The sequence below is a fragment of the Peromyscus maniculatus genome, chromosome 7 (assembly GCF_049852395.1).
Source record: "Peromyscus maniculatus bairdii isolate BWxNUB_F1_BW_parent chromosome 7, HU_Pman_BW_mat_3.1, whole genome shotgun sequence".
Taxonomy (NCBI): domain Eukaryota; kingdom Metazoa; phylum Chordata; class Mammalia; order Rodentia; family Cricetidae; genus Peromyscus; species Peromyscus maniculatus.
Window position 1 is genome coordinate 60,197,146 of NC_134858.1, and position 17,522 is coordinate 60,214,667.

The 17,522-nt window shown below is 40.5% G+C and overlaps 1 protein-coding gene across 8 annotated transcripts in view; it reads right to left on the reverse strand.

Annotated features, from left to right (window-relative positions):
- Pias1 (protein inhibitor of activated STAT 1) overlaps positions 1 to 17,522 on the reverse strand; it is a 107,321-nt gene that overhangs the window by 13,740 nt on the left and 76,059 nt on the right. For all 8 annotated transcript variants that reach the window (XM_006971449.4, XM_076576446.1, XM_042281077.2 and 5 more), the window contains 3 exons: positions 9,880 to 9,953; positions 2,932 to 3,092; positions 81 to 211 (listed from right to left, as the gene is read on the reverse strand). In XM_006971449.4, coding sequence (XP_006971511.1) covers positions 81 to 211; positions 2,932 to 3,092; positions 9,880 to 9,953 — 366 coding nt within the window. The remainder of the gene's footprint in view (positions 1 to 80; positions 212 to 2,931; positions 3,093 to 9,879; positions 9,954 to 17,522) is intronic.

Consider the following 17,522-nt stretch of genomic DNA (forward strand, 5'->3'; position numbering starts at 1 on the left):
GTACTGTTCAGAACGTTCCAAAGTGTGAAGACCATGGTACATCACAGTGGCGACTACTGTACTGGTGGACAGCTACTCACCGTCGACTCCGTTGTACGAGGCAGTAACTTCCTGCACTTCCTTTTTTGATCTCATCGGAGCCCAGGAGCCATCCTCTTTAAACTGTATCTCATCACAGTCTGTACAGTACTTTAGGATTTCCATAAACAACCTAGACAAACAATCTGTCCTTATTATAGCAGTTTTAAATGAAGAGAAATGAGAAATCTGACTCTTAAAATACTTAGAATTTTCTATGTTTTTATACAAATAGTAAATGGAGGAAAAGAAAGAACAGATAAATTACATTTGTTCTCAAAACCTAATGCTAAATAGGGAAAATAGTTACTCAAATTGTGGAACATTCATATAAAATGTTTTGTAACTTTGAAAAAAAAGACAATTAAAAATCTCTTTATATTTTAGTGTGTGTTATATGGGTAGGTAGCTGCCACAGTGCATGTTTGGAGGTCTGAAGGCAACTTGTAGGAGTTGGTTCTCTACTTCCACCATGTGAGTCCTGGGGATTGAACTCTGATTGTCAGCCTCGGCAGCAAGCACCTTTACTCACTGAGCCATCTCAGTGGCCCTAAGATTTTTAAATATACAAATACATCTCAGTTCACAAAAACTGAGATGGTTAAGAAAAAAAAAAAGGTATCTCAAAACAAGATTCTCTGTGTGAATAAAAGCACACACTAGTTATCTCCGGGTAGTGGTTGTTTATGTGTTCAGTTTTCTTCTTTATACTATACACTTGTAAATTGCTCATAAGGTCTTATTTTATAAACTAAAGTCATACATATAAAAACGTAACAACTACCCGGGTGGAGGTGGTGTATGCTTTAAATCAGGAGTTAGAGGCAGGCAGTTCTCTACGAGTTCAAGGCCAGCCTGGTCTACAGAGTGAGTTCCAGGACAGCCAGGGCTACTTTGAGAAACTCTGTCTCAAAAAAACAAAAAAACAAAAAAACAAAAAAAAACAAAATAAAAACAAAACAAAAACAAAACAAAACAAAACAAAACCATACAACCAACAGTTAAGTCCAAATAAAATAATACATTGGCACTAAAAGAATATTTATAGGGAATGCATAAAGTTCACTGTGGCCAAATTATCCGGTTATAATGTTAAATAAAACCAAAGACTCAAGGTTATTAATAGTATATAATTAGAATTTATATAAAAATAAAACCGGAAGTTATATCAAAAATGCCTTTTATTTCCTGTTTTTTCTATTTTTCAGAGAGAGAAAGAGAGAAGAGATTTTATTACAAGGAAAGAACTAAGATATATACTATACAGAACTGATAAAATATTACTATTAATTTAAATTTGTTAGTTATCATTTCATTTCTGAAAAATCCAACAGGAAACAATGCTATCTACTCATATTTTCCCAAGACTGACATCTTTAAAGTTCTGGGTTGTAAGTCTATTGATAAATACATTCAATTGCTTGTATTATTCCCTTCAGGCTCATATGCCTTCTCATATACTATAAATAAACTGTCTTGTTTGAGTGTTTTACTGAAAAATATTAGAAATATTAGTAGGCATTTTCCTTTTTCACAGTTCATTTCCTTGTTTCTTGTTCAGTGGAAAAAGGCAAACAGAAGCCGACAGAAGTGACAGAGGCCATGAGGTTCAAACCTCATGGCCAGAGGTTCAAACACCACAGACAGATGGATTTTAAGGAGAGCCGTGGAGCACTGTGAGGCAAGGGTAAAGACAGAGAGAAGAAACACGAGGCAAGGATAGAAACCCAAGCAGCAGAACAAAGGGAGATACTATCAGCTGGCTGCCCTTTTCCAGGAGCCCTGAGAGTGGAGAACAGGGCTTGATGGACAGGACAGAAGCAGAGCTAGTCTCTAGAAACTGGCTACCTTCTACTAAAAAGTCCAACTTTTAAAAGAGACCTTATTATTTATAAATTGTTTAAACTGTGTGTGTGTGTGTGTGTGTGTGTGTGTGTGTGTGTGTGTGTGTGTGTGTGTGCGTGCACATGGAGTATGGAAAAGGGCATCAGATCCCCTGGTCTGGGAACTGAACCTGGGAGAACTATAAAAGCAATATAGGCTCTTAACTGCTGAGCCATCTCTTTAGCTCCAAAAGCTCTCATTTATTTATTATCTATTTATCTATTTATTTTGGATGAATTCGAGTTTACCAGAACCTCCTAATAACCATGCTTTCTCCAATGCATTCTGTAGGTCTTAGATGTACTCAAAAGTATATGCATACCCTGTTTAGAACTAGTGGTGCTTAAGATGGTAAACAGAAGGTACTGAAGGAAAAGGAAAAGGAAAAAGCACTTGTGTTTTTTTAAAGATTTATTTATTATATACACAGTGTTCTGCCTGCATGTGTCCCTGCACACCAGAAGAGGGCACCAGATCTCATTATAGGTGGTTGTGAGCCACCATGTGATTGCTGGGAATTGAACTCAGGACCTCTGGAAGAGCAGCCAGTGCTCTTAACTGTTGAGCCATCTCTCCAGCCCGCACTTGTTTTCAAAACAAGATGAACACACACGACATAAATAAAATTCAATGTTAAAAAATTTTTAAAGGGTTGGGGAGACACCGAGATGGCTCAGTGGAAGGTTCCTGCTGCCAAGTTTGACCCCCAAAACACACATGGTAGAAGGCAAGAACCAATTCTCCAATGTTGTCCTCTAACTCCCATGTGCACACTATGCCACCAATAAATGTTTAAAAACAACCCTGAAAGATGGAAAGTATTTACAATGTTAATTACTCACTGATTTCTAGAATAATGAAAATCCTACTTTGAAAAATGTCCCTCTAGGTTTTATCTCAAACCTGATGGTGACAAACTGGGCTAACAGGGTCATTTTAAAACACAAGGAGAAATGGAAACATACATACCCATCAATAATAAGGTGTTCATACGGAGCCTTCTTATCACAGACAGGACAAACCCACGTTGGTTTTTTCTCATTCATTTGAATATAAAGAGTTGCATCAAAACACTGAAGGTGGGAACAGGTAAGTGCCCGACATGGAATTGTCAGCCGCATTTTCCCGAGCTTTCAAAGAAGGGGAAGGTCAATGTTAGTATCTGCTATTCAAACTTAGGTTCTGCTAATGATTTCCTGAAATACAATGTACATGTATTATAATTTAAAGCTTGTTGTGTGCACAACCCCTGCACCTAAGGCACAGTGAACATCATGGAAGAGGGGCAGGAAGACATTAGTCAGAGAAGCATGAAATCCGCTGACACTGTTTCCTAGAAATGACAGGGAAGCTTCTTACCCACAAAACCGAACAACATGGTTGCCTGAACAGGACCTGAACAAGGATCACACCAACAGAGATGCTAAGATGGTACAGGGGAATCTCACCGGGCCCCACCCCTAGACAAAGAACTATACAGAGGCAACTCAGCAAGGCTGAGAGCAGGAGGAGCAGTCTTCCCAGGGATAACCTAACTGGTTATCAGATACCCAATGGCCAGCCCTGAAATTACATACATACAAGTAGCAGTCCATCATATGGACTGAGCAGGCTGTATTTACATACTTAGGAATACATATGTGTACAAATACAAATGTATGTAATAATAACACTTGAAGAAAAAGAGGCCATGATTTTAAGAGGGAGCAAGGGAGTGGGTACCTGAGAGGGATTAGAAGAAAGGGAAATGGGAAAGTGTTATACTTACATTTTAATTTCAATATTTCAAGTTTTAATATAAAAAATATGCTGCATCTGCACTGTTTGTGTTTTAATACCACAGAAGAACATAAAACACATTATTTTGAGAAACCTGCCTGCAGGTTAAACACTACAGTATATCTCTGAATATCAAAACAGTGACTATTTAGTCTACCACAAGGCATTTACTACCTCTACAGTGTGTGTGTGTGTGTGTGTGTGTGTGTGTGTGTGTGTGTGTGTGTGTGTGTGTGTGTGTGTGACGTTGGGAATTGAACCTGGGGCCTTGTGTATGCTAGCCAAGCACTCTACCCCTGAGTTATATTCCCATCCCTCTCACACTCTCACATTATTAAATCAGTCTTTGATCTGAAAAAAGTTAAGAAACATCTAATTAAACATTCATAAAAAGAATGAACTATGGCTAGTCACAGAGATCAGTATGGACTCTATCTTCATCTCTGAATGACCTCTAGTTCACAAGATGAAGCCAAAATCACCCATTTCCTCCAGTGTGAGGCATAATGGCTGGGGGTAGCTTGGAACAGAAGGCAGGTGGTGTGCACTCTGTATTCCTCTATAATCACAGTCAGCATCCCTGGGTTTCAAGCATGACTAGACAATTCAGGATATTTTTCTTGCCTCATTTTAATTGTTGAGTTGACACAGACTGACTCTATCCCACATATAAACATCTTCTTTGTCCTAAGCTGCTTGTTTGGGCCCAAGGTAGAACCCTTGCCTGGGGACCTGCACAAGGAATGCTGTATCATGACTACTATAGGTTCCCAAAGTCTATAATGGCCACAGAGCATGTAAGCTCCTCACTTTATATAAATGACATTACTTTCTTTTTTTTTTTTTTTTCTTTTCGAGACAGGGTTTCTCTGTGTAGCTTTGCGCCTTTTCCTGGAACTCACTTGGTAGACCAGGCTGGCCTCGAACTCACAGAGATCCGCCTGGCTCTGCCTCCCGAGTGCTGGGACTAAAGGCGTGCGCCACCACCGCCCAGCAATGACATTACTTTCTAAGTTCATGGAAAAAGACTTTCTGTATGTTTGTGAGTTAAAAGAGAAAAAAAGTTCTTGGCTTACAAAAATTTTAGGGAAATGTGAAATTTCCTGGTCTACTGAGGAAACCAACTGTCACAGGGCCCTAAATTATTGTTCTGGTACCAATGATTTACTGTACTTCTTGGGCAGACACTTAACCTCTCTGGGCCTCCTTTTCTATCTGGAAAGTAGCACCATTTCCTCCTTATTTCCACCGGATGCAGTGATGAAGAATTTAAAAAGGACACTGGACACATGATCAGCTTAAAACAGGAGGAATCTCCCTTTATTATATCCAAAGCAGGGAGAGGAGAGATCCAGAGTAAAATAAGCATGCTCATCTCTTGTGTCCCAGCTCTAGCCTTACCTAAGTAAGATTATACTATTTGTTTGTGTATCTCCTATGGGAAATAGGTCAGACTCATGTCCTTGTCCCCAGCTTTGGAAAAGTACCTGCTATACTGTGGAATGATAGTCTTGTATATACTGATAAACTGTCAGCTGTACACACTAGCAGTCCTAAGAGAAACTCCTTATGTCTGAAAGATGTGACTGACAGCTGGGGATTAGAGGAATAAAGGCATGTGAAAGGAAAGCCTTCGAAAACTACCTCTTTCAAAGTGTAAATTCTATGGCCTGGTGCTTGCATTTTGAAATCATCCTTCTTCCTATCTTACTCACTGTCTCCATGAAGCATCAGGAGGAGCCTAATAGCTCTGCAGCTGGGAGCTTAGTGTGCTGGCACTGAGCTCCCATAGGACTTTCAGCCTATGGTTTCTTCACTTAATATTAAGCAACCATAGGAATCTGCATTTCACAGTTAAGGTCTAATTTAAGATAAAAACTGAATTGGGACTGAGGTATAGTCCGTAGAACATCTGCCTCACATGCAGGAAGTTCTGAGTTCCTGTGTTGTGTGTGACTCAGATGTGCGGCTGGAATCCCAACACTTAAACACTAGAAACTCTTCAAGATCATCCTTGGACAGAATAGCGAGTCTGAGGCCCGTCTGGGCAATATGATTCTCAGTTTCAAAAACCAAATGGCCCTCCCACTAAATGTATATAAAAACAAAAAGATGAAAATTTAATTTGGCACCATCAACTAGATCATAACTTGGAAAAGCTTGCTGGACTTAGCTAATGGCAAACAGGCAATAGATTTCTGTTGCCAGAACTACTGTGTTCTTTGGCCTTTTCTTATGTGCTTATGGAAATCAAATCATAAGAACTGAATACAAGTTCAGTAAAAGGTGTCATGAAGCTGTTTAGTTAGCCCTTGGTGCATATAGGCAAAAAAAAGATCCCATGCCTTTGTGGTGAGCGTCACCGACAAGGTGACCTACAGTCTGAATGCAAACTGATAGGGAAACAGTACAGGAATGAGAGTCATAAATAGCATAAGAAAGCAGAAGTTCATGCTCAAAGGTATAGCCTTTTAGTATTTATACTACAAATGCCACCTCAAAGAATTATAAAATAACTCTTGTGTAAAAAATCCTCCTGTCTCTGATTTTTAAAATCAGTCACTAAAGATTTAAGTGTCTATCAGACAAACACGCATCGATTATCTCTAAGTTGGTGTGGTGGTATTGTGTTCCCCGAAATATTGTGCACCCTAATAAACTTATCTGGGGTCAAAGACAGAACAGCCACAATATTAAACATAGAGGACAGGCACGGGTAGCACACGCCTTTAATCCCAGCACTTGGGAGGCAGAGCTAGGCAGAAATCCATGTGTTCAAGGATACAGCCAAGCATGGTGACTCACACCTTTAATCCCAGAAATCGAGCCTTTAATCCCAGGGAGTGATGGTAGAAGGCAGAAAGATACATAAGGCGTGAGGACCAGGAACTAGAAGCATTTGGCTGGTTAAGCTTTTGGCTGGTTAAGCTTTTAGGTTTTGAGCAGCACAGTTCAGCTGAGAGCCATTCGGATATGAGGACACAGAGGCTTCCAGTCTGAGGAAACAAGATCAGCTGAGAAGTTGGCCAGGTGAGGTTAGCTGTGGCTTGTTCTGTCTCTCTGATCTTCCAGTGTTCACCCCAATACTTGGTTCCGGGTTTGATTTTATTAATAAGAACTTTTAAGATTCATGCTACAAGTTGGTGTCGGAAAGGGTGAGCGCTGAGCAGTTTAGTCTTGATTTTAAAGTTCTCTTCCTTTGTGGGACAAACGGATGTTTGCGTCATTCACAGACACACATAAACAAGCCCCGGATGTTTTCTAGTGAGGCTGACTTTACTCACGGTGTGTACAGCTCATGATGCTGCACGAGAAAAACCTAAGTCTAAGCCAGTGTCCACCAGCAGGACCCTACAATGTTCATGACAACGTGGACTTTTTCTTATAAATACAAAGGATGATTGATATAAGGAAAAAACATTTCCTAAGTTTTTCATACTAATAAATACTCATAAAATAAATTTCTAGTTTATTTTTTCTTCTATAAACTCTAAAATATCTGCATTTGGATAGATCCGTGGCACAGCTCATATCTGACTTCTCAACATTTCCATTTCTGTTCTTAATAAATTAGAACTGACAATCCTCAAAGAGCAAAGACATTTTAATTATTTTTGTTGCCTTTAGCTAAATGGCACACAAATAACAGAAACTCATTTATTCTGAGCTCTGCATATTACAAAAGGGAAATAGAAATGCACACTAAGATGGCATATTTACATATTTCAAAGAACAAATCTCTTTTTATGATTCCATAAATGTGATATAAAGATGAGTTATCACAACTGTATTTTATTTTTGAGCAAAAACATACCTAAAATATATGGCCTTGATGTTCCAGTAACTGTAGGAAGTTATCCCTTTAGCCAGATAGGAAGTCATGACTTATTGTAATTATATATTATTTATAGTAGTTTTTTTTTATAATCTGAATTTTGAAAGCAGATGCTAATTTACAATGAATTGCTAAAACTGTTGGAACTAATGAGAGAGGAGCACAGGGGGACTTGGAATAAAAATTAGAAGCTGGCTCACTAAATCAAGAAGTGTAAGAAGCAAAATGTGATCAATATTTCTAGTAACATGGGAAAGCACCTGAAGCATAGAATGCAAAATTCATTCCATAAATAAAACTGCCACCGTATACCTTGGGCTGCTTCTTTATATGAACACATTTCGTGTGACTGCTCAACATTATAAATACTACATATTAGCGCAGCTGTAAACACTTTTAGGTTGGGAATGCCAAGAAACAAGACTCCTCTAGTGATCTGAGTGGGAAATGAAGCTTCTGTATGTTTCTAAATTTATCATAACCTGTCCACTGGGGTTTTACAATGAAATGAAGTAGCAAGAAATGAAGCAGTTAAGTTGGGATTTGGAGAAAAAGAATGAAATATGACATTTTAAAATATTTTGCTTATTTTTAAGTTTTTTTTCCCCCTCTGTCTTATCTTCTACCTTCCTGGTCTTGAGCCAACTTTGTGCTTCTTAAAAAAAAATCGATTGTCCTTTTATTCTCCAACTATTTCCACATGTATATTTATCAATTTATAAACAACAACAACCTTAGGTTCCTTTTTTTTTTTTAATTTATTTATTTATTATGTATACAGCATGTATGACTGCAGGCCAGAAGAGGGCACCAGATCTCATTACAGGCGGTTGTGAGCCACCATGTGATTGCTGGGAATTGAACTCAGGACCTCTGGAAGAGCAGTCAGTGCTCTTAACCACTGAGTCATCTCTCCAGCCCCCAACCCTAGGTTCCTTTACAGCCTATGTTTAGGCTGTTATAACATTTATCTGGTTATTAAAGAACTTTTAATAATAATAACCTAGCTGGGCAGTGATGGCACACTCAGGAGGCAGAGGCAGGCAGATCTCTGAGTTTGTCCTGGTCTACAAAGTGAGTTCCAGGACAGCCAGAGCTACACAGAGAAATCCTGTCTTGAAAAACAAAACAGCCTAACTAACAAAACTTTTCTTAAGGAGACGGGCTATAAAGAAGATTCAGAAGGAAAGCCCTCCGTAGAGCAGCTGACAGAGCCATGGCAACAGGTCTTAGTGGCTCCTGTTGTGTTTCTTCTATGGCCATGAAAGTGTGTCAAGAGTACGGATCCCAGCTTTAGGAAACACGGAAAGGACAGAACTGAAAACTAATCATTCACCAATGACTTTATATTCAAGTCAAGGCTTAGTAAGCAATACAAGGCTAAGAAACCTTTTACTCCTTTAAGAACACAAGAACTACCTACCAGTTAGTGGGGTCTCAATGCTGAAAGCTTTCACTATGATAGCGCCTTTCTGAACAATCCAGGCAAATCAGGAAACACATATATCCTTTCATTCTTCATACATTTAAATAGTTCATTTGATTATAGAACAAGAGGTAATCAAAATGGCAGTAATTTATTACTAATTTTCACCTTCTTTCATATGAAGGCAATATTCAATTGCCATCCCTAATGCTGATGGGCCCAATAAATTAGGTATGAAATGAACTTCAACAACACTATTTTTTTGCTTATAGGTTTAATAATTTGGTAAAATCTTATGACTTGATATTTGTTTCATTCAAACGACTGTTTCTTAAACTTCCCTTTCTGGTTTATAAGTACTCTTAAGTTAATTCTATAGGCATAAGGAATGCAGTCAGGCACAACAGGATTTTCTCCTCTTTCTTTTTTTAAAAATTGAGACGGGGGTAGTTCAGCTGGCCTTGAACTCATGGTAATCCATCTGACTCAGCACCTCACCTCACCCCAAGTTCTGAGATTATAGGCATGGGTCACTAGGCCTAGTGCTCTCGTGTGTGTGTGTGTGTGTGTGTGTGTGTGTGTGTGTGTGTGTGTGTGTGTGTGTGTGTGAACAGTCTACAGCACTCCTTACTCCGCTCTTTTAACTGGAACCTGAAAAACAGCTGTGCAGTTATTTACTGAGGCAGTACTTAGATGATCTACACCATTAGAGAAGCACACTTCAGAATTATTCAGCTCACAGTCCTACTCCTCAGTGTCTCTCCATTTTGATAAAGTGTAGAGTGGGTAGATTCTTGAAGTAAGCAGAATTTCTCATGTTCAGTAGAAAGAAGAAGTATATATACTACCCTCAAGACAAGCATTAGCAAACACTTACTGGACACAGCAGGGAAACCCGCAGGCTGGTGGTGGCTATTTCACTGTCTGGATCTGCAGTTAATTTCTCTTTAACTGAAATGTATTGAAGAGAAAACAAACAGAATAAGTTTATTAAAGATATTACCAATATAACATATTTAAAAAGGAGCTTAAAATCTAAAAGCTAAATAAGTCAAAAATAATCTACTCAATTCTCTTCTAATCAACCGAAGGAACGCTAAGAGCAGTCACACAGCTTATATCCTTCAGAGGAAGCAAGGGAAGAAGAGCCTCACTCCGCAGCCTAGCTGAAGCTCCTGCAGAGCACTGGCCCTGCATGATGGTCCATAGAAACGCTCAACAGCAGCTTACATGTTCAGGGATGGGTGGCCCCTTTTAGTTATTATTCTAAGACACCAGTGATTTTCTTTAAAATTATGAATAATCTGTATTCTCTTAAAGGAAAGTAATAAAGTCGGGCGGTGGTGGCTCACGTCTTTAATCCCAGCACTTGGGAGGCAGAGGCAGATGAATCTCTGTGAGTTCCAGGCCAGCCTGGTCTGCAGAGTAAGTCCCATAACAGGCTCTAAAGCTGCACAGAGAAACCCTGTCTCAAAAAACAACAACAAAAGAGGGGGGGAGTAATAAAGATCAATGATAAACATGTTATGAAAAGAAAAGGTCCAACTATTTTCTTTACCACAAAGCTGAATCCTGCCGTCTACCCATTAACTCACTGTGAATCTTTAGCAAGTCAATCTGCCTCTTTCAGCTAAATGTTACTGTCAGTAAATCTGGAAGGTACACCAGATAACTTCTTAAGTCTTTTCAGTTCAAACTTCTTACAACTTTTAAAAAGGAGCCAGCAATAATTGTACTTTTCATGGCTCTTCTTTTACTGTCCTCCAGTTTACTAGAAAAGATTCTCTATCTGTCCCACATGTGGGGTTTTGAGTGAGAACAGCCCCGACAGGTTCATACAGTTGAATGCTTAGTCACCAGGGAGTGGCACTATTTGAAAAGGATCAGGAGGTGTGGTCTTGTTGAGGGAAGTGTGTCAATGGGGGTGGGCTTTGAGGTTTCAAAAGCCCAAGCCAAGCCCATTCTCTCCTGGCCTGCGGGTCAGGATGTAGTTCTCCCTACCGCTCCAGCTGGTGCCTGCTTGCCTTCATGCTCCCTGCCATGATGATAATGGATAAGCCTTTGAAGCTGTCAGCAAGCCCTAATTAAATGCTTCCTTTTGTAAGCACTGACATGGTCATGGTGTCTCTTCACAGCAGCACAACACTGAGAGACCAAGTGTAAACCCTGGGCAGCAGTTAACCTCCGAAGACAGCAGCCAACAACAGAAAACACCGAGTCAGGAAATGACCAGAGAATATATTCCGAAAGTCTTAGAAATAGGGGCCTGTGGTGGAGTGGTTGTGAGCACAACCAACCACAATTTCAGGGCTTCTGTGCAGTAATCGTGACAACACTGATGACACAGTGAAGAAAATGGAGTGGAGGAAGGACAAACTGACAAGCAAATGTCTGAGTACTGACTGCCACTAACAGAACTAAGAAGCCAGCCTTGATGAAGCACGTGATCACACACACACAGTTTGGAATTTTAAGATGGCCCAAGTTTTGGACAGTCTACTAAAGTATTTTTTTACATTAGGAATCTCCACATAGAAGTACATCTGAATTACACCTGGAGCGTTCTAATTTATTAACCGACCACTACATTAGACTAGGGAAGAGGGATATGAATCAATGGTTTAAAAAGCTCAACAGAGATTCTGATGCCATACTAAGAAGGTATTTTGTAGACTACAAATCCAAAGTTTTTGAAGTCCGACTTTCATATCCCTTAAGCCACAAAACCTCTGGATTTCAGTTTGAAAAATAGGGCCATCAAGACACTATACTAACTAATACCAAATATAAATTAGGAATTTATGTGTTTGTCACTATTCACCCAACCTTAGCTAATCCTTTCTTATAAAATAATTTGAAAGATAACTAACTTAATTAGTAGGGCAAAGTGACTTTGTAATCCCAGAAGGATTGCTGTGAGTTCCAGGCCAGCCTGGTCTACACAGTGAATTCCAGGATAGCCTGGGCTACAGTATGAGACTCTGTTACAAAACAAAAATTCCAATTAACAGTAACAAATCCTAACTCTCTAATCCCCAGGGACAACAAATATCGGCCACAGAAAATAAACATGAAAATAGAATTCAAATGTGTTCCCAAGGGAGCCAGAAGAGACTGGCATGGGAGTCCATGAACTAGGTACGGTAAGAGCTGCCCTCAGTGTCAGTGGGACTCTCCACTTAACTGTGAAGGGAGCTAGGAAGTGGGCAGGACAGAACAGAAGAACACTGGAATTAGCCTTCGGATTTTAGTGTTCACACTAGCACCCCAGAGCTATCCAGCCACCATCAGCCCTAGCTGGGGGTTATCTCATTGATAACTCTGGACCTCAGCTCAGCCGGGCTTCCTTCCCTGCTTTTCTAGTTTGCAGATGGCACACTGGGACCTCTCAGCCTCTACAAACATGCAAGCCACGTCCTCTATTAGTTCTTCTCACCAGTCTTTCTTTTTTTTTATCCTCCTGCTTCTCACGTGCTCTAAAGGACCCCGAGTAAGATTGTCTACTCTGCATGCCTTTACCAATCGGTCCAGCTGCACCCTCCTACACTTTAATGGTAATAGTGACTGTCTGAGCTTTGTGTAAACTTGCACTTGAATGTAGCAACAGCCTTCAAATCAAAACTCAGTGGTCAGTACTTAGAAAGGTAACAAACAGAGGAGGTCCCACAGGATATATGACATTGGGCCAGTAAGTCAGAATTTTGACATTTTGTCAAGTCACTTTGGTAACTTTTCCCATAATCTAGTAAATGAGAATAACAGTTATCTCACAGCATTGGATTAAATGAGTTTAACCCTAGGAAAAATGTCTTAAAATACCTAATATTATATTTAATAAATGCTAGTAGTTGTTACTTAAAATGATTTGCATGTTCCTTCTCTCGGAGATAGATTTTCTGAAGTCATACTTGCAGATCTCTATTACAAGCAGCAAACAGGCAGAAATCACCTTTGCTAGAACAGACCCAATCCTAGTCTTAAAATACATTTTGTAAAAAGTGAGGTAATGTAGGCTCTGCGTCAGCTATGAGCAGCTCAGCTGCTCCAGATTGAGGGTTCTAATCTATTCCACAATATATTGGTCATCTTTGCATCCACAGGATGTGTGGCAAGGCCATGGTCAATAGGGAGACCATCCGGCAGCTCCTGAAGGAGAATGGCTAGCTGATTGCTGTACTGCAGTATCAGAAAGAGGGCCGTGTGAACAAGTACGTGCAGCACCAGCATGTGTTATAGAAATCTCATTTACTAAGCACCACGGCAGATGCTGACACAACCAGTCTTACAAAGGCAGTGGAATAATCTTCTAGGAGGCTGTAGTTAGAAGGAGTGACAAAATGGAACTCATCTCCCGAGAAACAGAAAACACTGTTACCAACTGAGCTATTCTGAACATGGGTAAAAAGTCTGTGACTCTTTTTAAACTGTGCAGAAAACTACTAACTTGACTATATTCTTAATGTAAATGTGTTAGTAATAAAGCATATCCCACAATTAGGGACTGAACCCAGGGTCTTGTGCCTGCTAAGCAAGCGAGTGCTCTCTGGTGGAGCTGGATGCCCAGCCCTGCCCTGTTGAAGATACTTTCAAAGATCTGACTAGGTTCTTGACTGGACTGCATCTCTTGATGATGAACTAGGAAACTGGCATGTAGTCATGCTGTCTTCTGCTCTAACACAGTCTCTCTCTCCGTCTAACTCAAGTCTCCAGCTGGGTTTCTCATAGTTTCCAGCATCTACACCTTGCACATCTTTTATGACACATGTCTCTAAGGATGTATAACTGTCTGAATTTCAACATTTTCCAATTATGCATTAATAATAAATACAATTCAGTTAGATGTATTGATCATGAATTCTCCAACTCATGTATTTATTCTAGCAGCTTCTTTAGAGATTTTTTGGGTCTTTTTTTCTGTGTAAATAATCTGCAAATAAAGATAATTATTTCTGACCCTCTAATCTTTATGTTTCCTTTCCTTGTTGTGCTGGCTAGGACCTCAGAGCAACCAGTAGACACCAACACTCAACAACTTTATTCATAGTCTTAGAAGATTCAAGTTTTTACCATTAACTAGGATATTAACTCAAGTTTTTTTGTAAATGTTTGTAACATTGAGGCAGTTTCCATCTTGTTTCATTAATATTTTGCTGAGAGTTTTATCAGGAATAGATGTTAAATTTAGCCAACTGTCTCTTTTGCATCTAGAGAGGTAGTAATTAAAAAGTGAATTATAGATTAACTTTCCAAAGCTCAGTCAACTTCCTGGAATACCATTTTCCATAAGGGACTTATAATAATCAAAATAACAGAAAAAGAAAAAGGGGGGAGACTCTTGATTTCAAGGCTTGCTAAGAGGCCACAATAACTGAGAATGTGGCCAATGGAAGAGTCCAGAAATAGATTCACATACCTATGGTCAATCAGTTTTTGACAAAAAGCCAAAGAAATGAAATGAGGGGAAAATATCCCTTTAAAGCAACGCTGCTGGAACAGTTGGATACCTCGGAGGCAGGAAAAGCAAACCTTTGCACCCTGTTAATAACTAATGCCCTGTGATCTGTAGGAGGTTCTCTAGAGGTGGTTTTCTTGTGTTACTATGAGTTGCAGGGGTAAGAGCACTTTATGACTAAAGTTAGAACTAGTCAGGTGTAAATGTCATCTTGCTATTGAATCCATGTTTGTTTTGTTTTTAGAGATAGAGTAACTCAACAAAATGTCAGTATACTATGTGTCAAGGGACTGTGTGGGGCACTGAGAACTCCAAGAAGAATGATATGAGAGCCAGCAGGAGAAGATGCTCAGTGGGGTCCTCTCCAGATGATAGGAGCCAAGAGACTCTGGAGGTGCTGGGAAACAAAGGACCATTGGAGTGAGGCAGTAGAAGCAGCTGGAAGCATAGAGAACTCTCGGTGGGGGAAGAGATGGAGAGTATATGATGGGTCTTTACGAAGTAAAGTATGGGAAGAGTAAAAGAGAGATCTGGGGAAGTACTAAGAACGTCATATCCATGTTGTGTGTCACACAAATGAAGCTGGAGATTTCATTCCACTGGTGTCAGGAGTTCAGGGGATCAAAGAGAATGCTAAGATCAGATGTGTGTCAATAATATAGGCAGCTACCAGGGAAGAGACAAGAAAAGCCAAGAAAGGGTGGAATACATCATTTAGGACAAAGCTTCTAAAGATAAAGACAAGATGTAAGGGTTTGAACGAGGGCAATGGCAGAAGACAGATTTGAGAAAGGGTTAGTTGGCAGTTGACAAAGCTGGATAAACTTCAAATTCTTGCTTCTGATGAAGTAGAGCAATGTTTAGGAGAAGGCAGTCAGCTTATGCAATCTCAAATTGGAGAAGAGAATTGAATGAAGATTTGTATTTGGGAGTTAGGACTAGTTTAAGCAGTAACGGTGGACGTGAAAAGCAGAACAAGCATGGAATTCCAGGGAACATTTACAATATACTCCCACCCGCACCCCCAGGATCTCACTACATAGTCCTGTCTGGCCTCTTAACTTCCAGTCTCCCTCTCCCTCCCCATGCTGAGATTAAGGGCCACTATGCCCAGCATTAGGATGTTTCTTTCTCAGTCCCCTGAAGGAAGGGGTTGAGGTCAGAAGAGGGAGGGGACAATTTCAAGGAGAAGAGGTTGGTATCCAATGCAGGAAAGCATCCAAGAGGTTGGACAGAGCAGTGAGAGCACCACTTCAGTCACTGCCTGAGCACATTCAGGGGAACTGGAGGCTCAGACTATGTGAGCGGCACAGAGGAGGTACACAGAGCAATGCAGACCGCCTTTGTTGAGAGAAATAGGACAAAGAGGCAGCAGAGTGGTTGTGTTTTGTTTGTTTTTGTTTTTGAGACAAGGTTTCACTGTCTAGCCCTGGCTGGCCTGCAACTCAAGAGATAGCTGCCTCTGCCTTCCAAGTGCTGGGATTAAAGGCGTGTGCTATCACTACCCAGCTAGACACAGAGTTAAGATATGAAGAAGACTTAACAGGAGAGCTGTCAGAACACCTGAGGAGACCAGAGGAACTAGCAATGTGAGTGAAGGTCCAGTGGGGTGTCAGGTATGTACCGCTCTTTCTGAGCACTGCCACCTCAAACACCACAGGTCTAAAAGTACAGTCAGCTCCTTCACAATCTCCTCTTGAAAATTTCATTTGCCAGTTCAGAAATAGCATTAATGTGGAATAGAATTAATGTGCTTAAGAATGCAGGCCAGTGTGGTATTCAGTGAGTTAAGGGGCATGCTGCACAAACTGACCCCTGGAGCATATGCAAAGGTGGAAGAAAGGACTCCAACGTTGTCCTCTGGCTTCCACCCTACACACACCCACACACCTGCACACACACGCTCACTCTCTCTCTCTCACTCACTCACACAAACTTCTTTTTTTTTTTAAAAAAGATATATTTATTTATTATGTATACAGTATTCTGCCTGCATGTGTTCCTGCTGGCCAGAAGAGGGCACCAGATCTCATTACAGATGGTTGTGAGCCACCATGTGGTTGCTGGGAATTGAACTCAGGACCTCTGGAAGAGCAGTCGGTGCTCTTAACCACTGAGCCATCTCTCCAGCCCCTTCTTTTGGTTTTTTAAGTGAAAGGTCCCTAACTGGCTCCAGGGCATCAGACTTCCCCCCTTGCTCATCCCCCAGCTGATGATCAGATGGTTCAAAACTGACCATGTCATTCCTCTGGTTAAGAATTCTTTTATGGCTTTCTACCACCTACCTTTATAGCACCTATGAATTCACACAGTGCCCCCATCCCACCCCAGCTAGTCTCAACCTTTTCAATATTGTAGTTTCCCTGGTCTTTTCACTGGGCACACTCCCTTCCAATCCTGGGGCATCACAGACAGAGGAACTGAATGCCCCAAGCTGTCCTTCAGAGTTCCCTGCCTTCCTTCCTCAAGGCACATGTCACAACTGTAACTTACTAATAATGACTTGGTCTGTCTTTCCCATCAGACTGTAAACTTTCGGGAGACACAGAGAAGGTGAGGTCTTGTGTAATGCTGTGCTCTGCTGTTCCTAGAACACAGCAGACTCTGCATTTAATTTCTTAAATGAAAATACAGAACTCACTTCATCTTATCTTGATGTTTTGGTTGTGAGCCTAGTCTTGACTGGCTGAACCATCTCTCCAGCCCACAGAATGCATTTTCTCAATGAAAAGTCTAAATTTTAAATTCTATCAACCTTATTCCAAGACCATGATCATGCATGGACTTGACTAATACAACTGTCAGCAGACCTTCCTTACAAGGTTAAGAATCAATTATAATCAGTGCAATTGTAAGCAAGTTCATGCTTCAAAAATTCCAAGAAAGCCTGGCGGTGGTGGAAGCTGCCTTTAATCCTAGCACTTGGGAGGCAGAGGCAGGCAGATCTCTGTGAGTTCAAGGCCAGCTTCGTCTACTGATCAAGTTCCATGACAGCAAGGACTGTTACACAGAGAAACTTTGCCTCGAAAAACAAAAAAACAAAAAATCCTGAGAAGTACATTTCTCGT